The following is a 9,451-nucleotide window of genomic DNA, read 5'->3' on the forward strand; positions in this document are numbered from 1 at the left end:
CTATAAGCAGTACTTTAAACCTATTTTTTTACTGTAAGCAGTACATTCATATACATTAAAAAAATCTGAATACTTCTTTTGCTTGATATATATTATTCATGCTCTAACACACCAGTACGTTTTAGGTTGTAGTTAAGTTTCTGTGTGGGATCATTCACATGTGTGTCTTCAATACACAGAAACACTATAAGGCTCCTCCCTTCTGCCTTCAGCCAGCGTGTGATTACAGCCAATGTGATCTTGGGCAACCTCACAGAGAAAGAGAGAGAGAGAGGGAGAGAGCAAAAGAAAGAGTGGGCAGCCACTTTGGTGCACTCTGGTGGTTCTTGTAACAGTGTCACTCTTTCCTTGATCTCCAAGCAGTCAAACTGAGACATCGTGGCTTAAACAGGATCCAGTAAGAAGAATAGTCCTAGTGGACATTTTGAAATGGACATAGTTGGTGTTTTTTTTTTAAAGGCCAAAACTTTTTTTTCACTTGATGTTTAGACTTTTTTCTTGGATTCATGAAGGTCCTGTAACTAATATTGTTCCAGCTCTGTGAGCTGTTTGGATTAACCTACCTGGAAAGCATTTTGTTGAATACAAGAGCATCCTCAAACGTTCACATCTTAGAAGGATGAAGACCCACTATTCCTTTCTGAGTGCTGCACAGCAAGAATCCTAAGGTGCGAAATGTGAGCTTCAACTTCAAAGAGAAGAAAACAGAAGAAAAGAAATTTGCTATGGAAAACATTATCAGCTCTTAATCTTGAGCAGATTCTTGTGTAGATGCTTGTGAAGATTTTTTGCTTGTGATCATTTTGATGTTGGAACCAAACAGCCTTTTAACTTGTTGTGACTGAGTTGACCCAGTGAAAGATAAATTCCATAAACATGTCAACTAGTAATCCCTACCATGACCCTGTGGGACCCTGGATCCTTGTCGTGGTGGTCATCATCATACTGGTCACAGTAGTGGGAAACCTGCTGGTTATCCTCGCTGTGGCGCGCACTCCACAGCTGCAAACTTCAACAAACATTTTCATTATGTCCCTAGCATGTGCAGACTTCATCATGGGGGTCCTTGTTGTGCCTTTGGGGGCCAGTTATGTGGTCACAGGTAACTGGCTACTTGGTTTAACTTTGTGTGACCTCTGGACTTCTGTTGACGTCCTGTGTGTGACAGCGAGCATTGAAACGCTTTGTGTCATAGCAGTAGATCGGTATATAGCCATTACAAAGCCTCTGCGGCACAAAGTTTTGCTCAGTAAATGTCGTGCAAGAGTAATAGTTTGTTTAGTGTGGGTTGTGTCTGCCTTAATTTCCTTTGTACCAATTATGAAAGGGGATTGGCATTCCAAGGAGGATGAGAAAGCACAAGATTGCTATAAAAACACGACATGCTGCGACTTTATCACAAACATTCCCTTTGCAATTTCATCCTCTGTAGTGTCCTTTTACATTCCTCTGATCATAATGATATTTGTGTATGCAAAAGTCTTTGAAATAGCAACACGCCAGGTCCAGCTCATAGATAAGAGTCGGATGCGTTTCCAAAATGAATGTCCATTAGCACAGACACAAAATAACCCCACTATCAGCAATATCCAGCCATCAGCATGTGCGAGCTCCAGCAGTGGCAACAATGCAGTTCGGAGAAAGAGTGCCAAGAGGAGGCCATCGAGACTAATGCTTGTCAAGGAGCACAAGGCCCTTAAGACTTTGGGTATCATCATGGGGACCTTCACTATGTGCTGGCTGCCATTTTTTATTGCCAACATCCTCAACGCTTTGGATAGAGAACTAGTAAACCAAGAATTGTTTCGGCTGTTAAACTGGCTTGGCTACATCAACTCTGGCCTCAATCCCATCATCTACTGCAGGAGTCCAGAGTTTCGCACAGCCTTCAAGAACCTTTTGGGTTGCCCATGGTTGTCCATCCTGTGGCTAAATGATTTCTATAAAGAACTGCGGACTCGTTGCTCCTGCTTTCTATGGCAAGCTGAGACAAGCACATCCAGCACTTTCCAAAAGTCTTCAGCTGATAGAAATGAGGGCAATGGCAGCCTGGGCAGCAGAAGTGAGGAGACTTCCCTTGGTCCTTCGCAGTCCAATGGCAGCACACAATTCAGTGACTATTCAGAGCCAGAAACCAAAGAGTAAGTTTCATTTTTAATCATTTTTACTGTCATTAAAAAAAAAAAGGGGGGGGGGGGGGGAATTGTAGAAAGAAAGCGAAGAGCCAATTTCTCACTTCAACTACACAACTCGTGTCGTTTTATTCAAAACAGAAGAATAGAGTTTTTTTGGAAAACAATATGGAGGTGCCCGTGGAGAGAGAACACAGGAAACCCCAGATACTGTCTTGGGGTTACCGGGCAACAGTGAACAACCTGCTATAACGTGAAACACCAGTCTATATTATTGCACGGTGAATTATGTAATTAAGAGTCCACTACAGGGGACTCTTTTTGAGGACTCTTTCAGCAAGAACACATAAGAACAAAAGCAGTGCTTACACCATTTTTCTTTCACTATTTTAAATAATTATATTAACACAAAAATAGTCTTAATTCTGAAACACAAATACATCTTGGAGGTAACGCATTCATTTTGACTTTCTTTAAAACATACAGTTCAGAAGATAGTGGCTTTGACAGCTGTTTGTCATGTGTATTTCTTTTTTTTCTGTATGTTACACCATTGTTTCATCAAACGATATGTGAGGGGATCCCCGATATTGTGGAGCAGCTGTGGGAAAACTTGCAGCGTGGAATCAATGTCACAGAGAGTTAGTTTAAATTACTCAATACTTTCTTGATGCAAACGGATCATTTATGATCTGCGCAAGTCTTGCACACATGAAACAAACAAAACATATGAAATAGTTTTATATTTTTTCATTAATGAAATGAAAATTAATAACATATTAAAACTGTAAAAGTTTTTACTTATTTTTTTAGAGCATTTTAAGTTATTAGAAAAGGATGTTTCATGCAGGTCATGAAAGTAGAAATCCAATTCTGGACATGCGCTCCCACATCAGAGTATTGAAGCCCAGGAGAAAAATATACTGACTGGAACAGACAAACTTGATATTCAAGTTCTTGTGCAATTCAGGTAACACTTAACTTTAAAAATAACTCCATAAAGAACTTTTTCTATTAATGTACTTACACATGTAAAAAGCACAGACACTGATAATGAATTATACTAAAAGCAATGCAATCAAATTATTAGTGTAAGTAATTTATTTTCTTTTGATTTTGTATTGTCACTATTTAGCACTATTTAAAAACAAGGATTAATGAAAGATTAAAGTGAAGTCACTGTATGAGCCAGCTAGTGATCTGTTAAAGGCTGATTCGGCAGACCACATGGCACACTCCAGAACACTCCTAGATATTATAGTGGCTGTGTGCCTGTCAGTGGGCCTCAGTGGGCCCTGCCCAACACCCCCTGCAGCAGATAAATCTTTATCACTTATGCACAAGACTTCCCCCTTTAACTGGACATACTGTTTACAAGACTGACAGCCAATGAGAATGAAACGTTAGCGGAGGTTAACTGGGGTTGGGCAGCTGCATATTTGATTCATCACTGTTCCAACACAAGCTTGCTGTGGGCCTGCTGAACACACTGTACCAGTTGCCATGTGTTAAGATGGTATTGGTAGAATCTAGAGAAGAAGAGTTGTAAAATCTGGGCCACTTATATAACCTATTTACAAAATTTGCCCAGTACCTTATTATTATTCTTAGGTAATAAATTTACAGGTAATCTGAACAGTTTTTAATTCCAATAAAAGAAATCAAATATTGCCATTATGAAATCAAATGTTCCTCATAATGTTTAAGATGATTCTTGACAGAAGTCCTTAATTCTTTAGCTGTCTGATTATCATAACCAGAGAATTATATATATAATAATATACTTCATAATTACTATAGTTTGTGCACAAGTTTAAACTGAAACAGTAGCATGCATGTGTGACTTTACTCAAACAATTTCAAAGTAAGTTTGAAAATGTTTTGATCTCGAAAACTTATATTTATATTAATAAACATAGAATAAAGGTTATTCAGTTACACATAATAAATCTAAATTTACAGCTCATAATTTACAGCAATTGGAAACCGCGTGTCTAAAAGGTCCTTAAATCGTCATCTGAATTCCCATAAACAATCTAGTTTTATGGGCCATGGATGTGTCCTTTTAAGTATTTACTCTTCACATAAAACATAATTTTTCTCCTTCATTACAGTCCCTCTGTGGTAGTTTAAAGACATCAATGGGCATTTAATTCAGGAAATATTTAGGAGCATATAAAAGTCTTCCATAAAAGGAGTCTGGTGTGTTCTGCAGTAAATCACCCCAAGGGAAAGGCTCAGTGGACTCTCCCTGCTTATTGAGCAGGATTACAAATGTAAGTGAGAGCAGGCCTTCAAATACGTATCTGTCGAATCCAAGACTATAAGACAGGTTTGACGAAGGAAATGACAAGCTTTTTGAAATAGGAAGAGGATAGTCGAAGATATTGCTTTAAAGTGCGGATTTTGCCACCGTAAGCACTGGTTGGAGAAACTCCCTGTCAACATTCAGTTAACTGCAACCACAAAAGCAAAACCGAGCGGCATATTTCCCTAAACCCTGGGACAGCATGCAATAGCAATGCTGTTAAGTCATGAGCTGATGTATTGCAGGACTGATAAAAAAGTGAGATACAACCACTGAGATGCGAAGTTACCACTCCACTCTGTAAAGTACAAACATTATCAATAGTTACTTTGTTTTCATAGAATTACATGCTGGCACACCAGCACTGCCCTTATCAACATCCAGAGCCATCGTCTGCTTGTGTCACGCACACACCGTGTGACATGACAAACATAATTCTTCACAGATTCCCTTCATGACAATTCTCTATAATTTTCACATGTCAGTTTGTCAGTTGTTCAGGGTTTAGTTGCATCGTAGTTGTTTGCTTTTGTCTGTCATGCTCCTTGTATTGGTCCTGAGGTATTTCAGCAGGGGGAGAAAGTGTAAGAATATTTAATGAATGACTGAGAACATTGATATGCCACCAAACCAAACAGAGAGCAGAACATTTCATTTCAAAGAGCATGGACTACTTAGGTGGTGGAATAAATTGAAGGCTGACTGTGGAGCAGAAACAGAAATTCTCTGTCAGATATAAATTCATTTCAATCAGAAACATTTTGGTCTGTGCAGATTTAGTTCCGAACCAGTCTGATGGGTAATAAAAGTCAGTGCATACCAGAGAGATGGAAGAGAATGAAATTTGCTGGTTAAATATTGAGGGTGGAGGCTCTGCAAGCGACTTGTCATTTCAGATTATTTAAATTTGCCAGACTTAGCTGACCGCTCATGAGAGCTCATCTAAAAGGACATTGTGTTCATAAGCCTGGCATCACAGGTTTATGCTGTAGGAAACTAGGTGTCACCACATTGCCGGAACAAACTGGCAAGCTTTTTACGAATCGAATGCTAATGTGTGGCAGCTTACAGCGTCATGTGATCTCAACGAAGAGTCAAGAAATGCTCTGCAGTGAGCATACATAATTAGTCATGCAATTAAGTAACTTGGTGTTTTTAATGTGTGATAGGAGGGGCTGTACACTTTCCTGTGCGGTGAACCCTGTCATTATATGCTTTCCTCTTTAGCAAAATCGTGTTTCCTCTTCGGCTTCACATACTGGCTTGTACGCTTGCATTTAGTTAGCTTAGAGCTGCAGGGAGCATAAAACAAGGAGCAGGATAAAGCTAAACATAGAGTGTTGACCTGAGGAAACCCTCCAATACCCCCTTCTATGCCCTCTGAAGCAATCACACTACATCAGGTTTTCCAACTGGAGGCACTGCGGAGTTGAGCAGCAATCCAACATTAGTATAGCTTTAAGTTTTTGAGGTTTGGGTTATTTAATAAAAAGCCTCAAACTGTAAGTAGATATTACTTTGTTCTTTCCTGCCATTGAAGCTTATTTAGAGGTTGTTCAGGTCTATTTAAATGGGCTTTCAAGTTGAAAGTAAATGTGTGCACAAAATAATTAAAAAATATACACTCTGTTTTATAATTAACAAGAATTTAGTTCAAATATATTTTTACATAAAACTCTTCTTGATATCTTGCTTTTATATCTCTGAATGGATTTGACTAGATTTGACATCTCATTTGATAGTTCAGAATTTAGATATAATTAGTAACTGTAACTGGTTGGTTTTCACATTTAGTAAATAAGAATTTTGCAATGTGTGAAATTTTTATCTTTAGCTGATATTCGTCACATTGTTTTCTGTAAACTTCTGTTTTCAGTCATTCCCAAAATTATTACAACCAAGTTAAAATCACCTAAAGTATTCTGAATAATACTTCTCTATTTCTAACTTTAATGTAAATAAATCTCATAGATAGAAGCACAGCAAGATGACGTTGCCATGAAAAAAAAGATCAGATTCCTCTGAACGATGGCTTCTGATTAAACCACTCTGTAAACTTTTTCCAGCTCGTTCCCTTCACCACACACATTCACACTTTTATGAAGCTCATAGTTCAAGGTAGTTTATGTTCCTGTGCAGACATACACAGTGAAGGTGATAGCATCAAAATTCATGTCTTTTTTTTGGGGGGGGGGGTCATTAACAAGAAAAATAAACGAAAGAAAAAAGGTGCAGTGATGATGTTGAGGTTGTTTTCCACCAGAAAAAAGATAATCATGAGTAACCTGCAAGACAACAAACAGCTGCTGTTTTTTTTTTTTTTATCTGATAGAAACTGAAATGCAGTACAGGGTGTGTGCAGCACAAGCACATAAGACATACAATAATACTGAAACTACAGGCTGTTTTGAGCTGGAATCACAGCAACCACGATGGCACTTTCAGACCAGGACAACACATCAAGACACTGGATGAGTCTTCATGTAGACAATTCCAACTGCATGTGTGATGGTGGTTTTAAGTACAGGAGGGGGACTAATGGCTCTTTACCCTCCACTCAAACATCATATATTTTTTGGTTTTGCCACACAGGATATTTTTTTATTCATGGCATATTGTTTTACAACTGTTCAAATATACTTACATTTATCTGGTAACTATGATGTCGCTCATGAGAGTTTTGCAATGCTATGACATTCATAACAGCTGTAGCTTTACTTCAGTATTATCTTATCTGTTTGAATGTTACATAACACACACACCCAACAGTACCGTCCCACGTTGTTTGTGATTTGTCATTGGTATAAACTGATTTGGGATAGAATCAAAGCACGCAGACTTTAATCAGCAATGATGGGTTGTGATTGCAAGCAGCTTCACATTCTTTTGTCAAGACAAACATGACATATATGCAGAAGTGACTGTTGGATCTGTCAGTTATCTTTATCTTTAGGATAGAGGCAATACACCAAAACTATGAAAAGGTATAACAACATTTAAGTCATCCTACTGAACTTGGGTTCCTAATGTGTTTGTTTCTTTTTCAGTTTTACGTTGCAGGAAAAGGATGGGTGAACTGTAAAATGTCAAGCTACTGAAGCAAACTGTTACTGTGATTCCTGCAAAGTCTGAGACCAAACACCAGTGAAGACGAGCTAAAGAAGAGTACAACTGCAACAGAAAAAGGCTAGACCTGAACAGATGACTGGACTCACTAGAATCAGCTGATTTGGTCTGGACAGGAATGCTGTGACTACATTTTTTCACCCCCCCCCCCCCCCCCTTGAACTGCTGTGGCTCAGTGCTTTGCAGACCTTTGATGGCACCAGATGAACTTCCCAGTGTCATTTACATATTGTTTATAAAAGACTTTATGTTGGTTAATACAACAATGCATTCCAGTACCTTTGGACACAGTGTAGAATGTGTGACCGGTGGTTTCAAAACAGTGAGCATAAACTAACTATGTACAGTACATTGTCAAGTAAATTATCTATTTATGATACACTGAATCTGTAGCAAAATACAAATGTTGACTATAAGTTCTGTATTAAGCTGTCTTCACTGTAGAAACATTTTCATCACACGAATCTTTCAGTGTAATATCGTCCAAACTATCAAGCTGTGCATTAAAATACTCAACCTTAGTGTCTGTTGTCAAAGACACTAAGGTTAATGTGTTAATGTTTTTGTTTTGAGCCTTGGCTCGATGTTCGCACAATGTTTCTTAAATTCCTTTGTCTATGTTAAATTATACTATAGCGATAAAAATGGCTGTGAAAACTTTGTCAGGACAACTTAAATATAATTATAGTCAACAGTCCATTGAGACATGTTATTGTACAAGGTACAGTATTATAAACTGCAGGTATAGATAACAAATAAGAAAGCTATATGCTATTTTGCTAACAAAATCTACTTTTTTTTAATTATTTTGTCTTTGGTAAGCTGCATTGTAAGCTTTAACACAGTACAAATAAAGAATAATGATGGGCTTGATGGAGAAATCTTTACTTCAACATCCATTTTTTCGTTGCAGTGTGTGTGTGATGGATTGTTGCGAAAGAGTATTATGGCCACATTAAGGAAAATATTTTTTCTGACTTCTAGAAAAAGCCGCAATATTACAAGAAAAACGTAGAAATTTAATGAGAAAAAAAGTTGGAATATTATGTGAAGTTGGAATTTTATGGGGATTAAGTTTAAATATTTTAACCAGTTGTTTTATAAGAAGAGGGTTTTCACAAACAAGAGATACTTAATCTTTGTGCACATCAGCACCACGTTATCATAAATGTCAGGATTTCTAAAAGAATCTGCATTAAAATTTATCTGTTTCGTGAAAAAAAAAGCAGGCGGACTTTGAGGAAAATGGCTGGAACTGATTCAATTATGACTATATTCTCATAAAACTATTACTCTTATCTCATAAAATTATTACTTTTTTCTCATAATATGACAACCTTTTTCTAGTAAAACTACAACTTTAGTCTCATAATGTCACGACTTTATTGTAGAAGCCTGTGAAAAAATATTTTAATGTGGCCCTAGTACTCCGTCGTGTATTGCAGCGCATTGCCAGTTAAATAATTCTTAAAGATTACACTGCAGATTAAGTACAAAACCATTTTTTAACCACAAACATCACAGCACCTGTTCATTACCTACAGGTGTATGTGCATTCAGATAAATGGTTCTTCACTGTCTGGATTCTTTTAATATGATGATAAAGTGAATCTGGGCTAACATTGCGAACATTTTTACCAAATTCAATAAAGTTGTCCACTGTGAACATCATATATAGCATGGCATGATGAGGTTGATGCAAATGTGCAAAGTAAAACCTTCTTTTTTATGGTCTAAAAATTAAAATTAAATCTTGTCAGTTTGTATCTTATAAATTTACTATTTTCTTTTGGAGTTTATTTATTTATTTATTTATTTTTTACCTATATTGAGTGTGTTGTAGTAGTTTTATGACACTGTGTGGGGTGTTATCCCACAGATAATA

General features: G+C 37.3%; 1 protein-coding gene across 1 annotated transcript; it reads left to right on the plus strand.

Moving 5' to 3' along the window:
* Positions 1 to 291: 291 nt before the first annotated feature.
* adrb3a (adrenoceptor beta 3a) lies at positions 292 to 8,439 on the plus strand. The gene is made up of 2 exons (XM_042000275.1): positions 292 to 2,141; positions 7,488 to 8,439. The coding sequence occupies exons 1-2, from the start codon at positions 877 to 879 to the stop codon at positions 7,513 to 7,515; spliced, it is 1,293 nt and encodes a 430-aa protein (XP_041856209.1). The 5' UTR covers positions 292 to 876; the 3' UTR covers positions 7,516 to 8,439.
* Positions 8,440 to 9,451: the final 1,012 nt, after the last annotated feature.

This window comes from Melanotaenia boesemani, chromosome 11 (assembly GCF_017639745.1).
Source record: "Melanotaenia boesemani isolate fMelBoe1 chromosome 11, fMelBoe1.pri, whole genome shotgun sequence".
Classification (NCBI taxonomy): Eukaryota; Metazoa; Chordata; class Actinopteri; order Atheriniformes; family Melanotaeniidae; genus Melanotaenia; species Melanotaenia boesemani.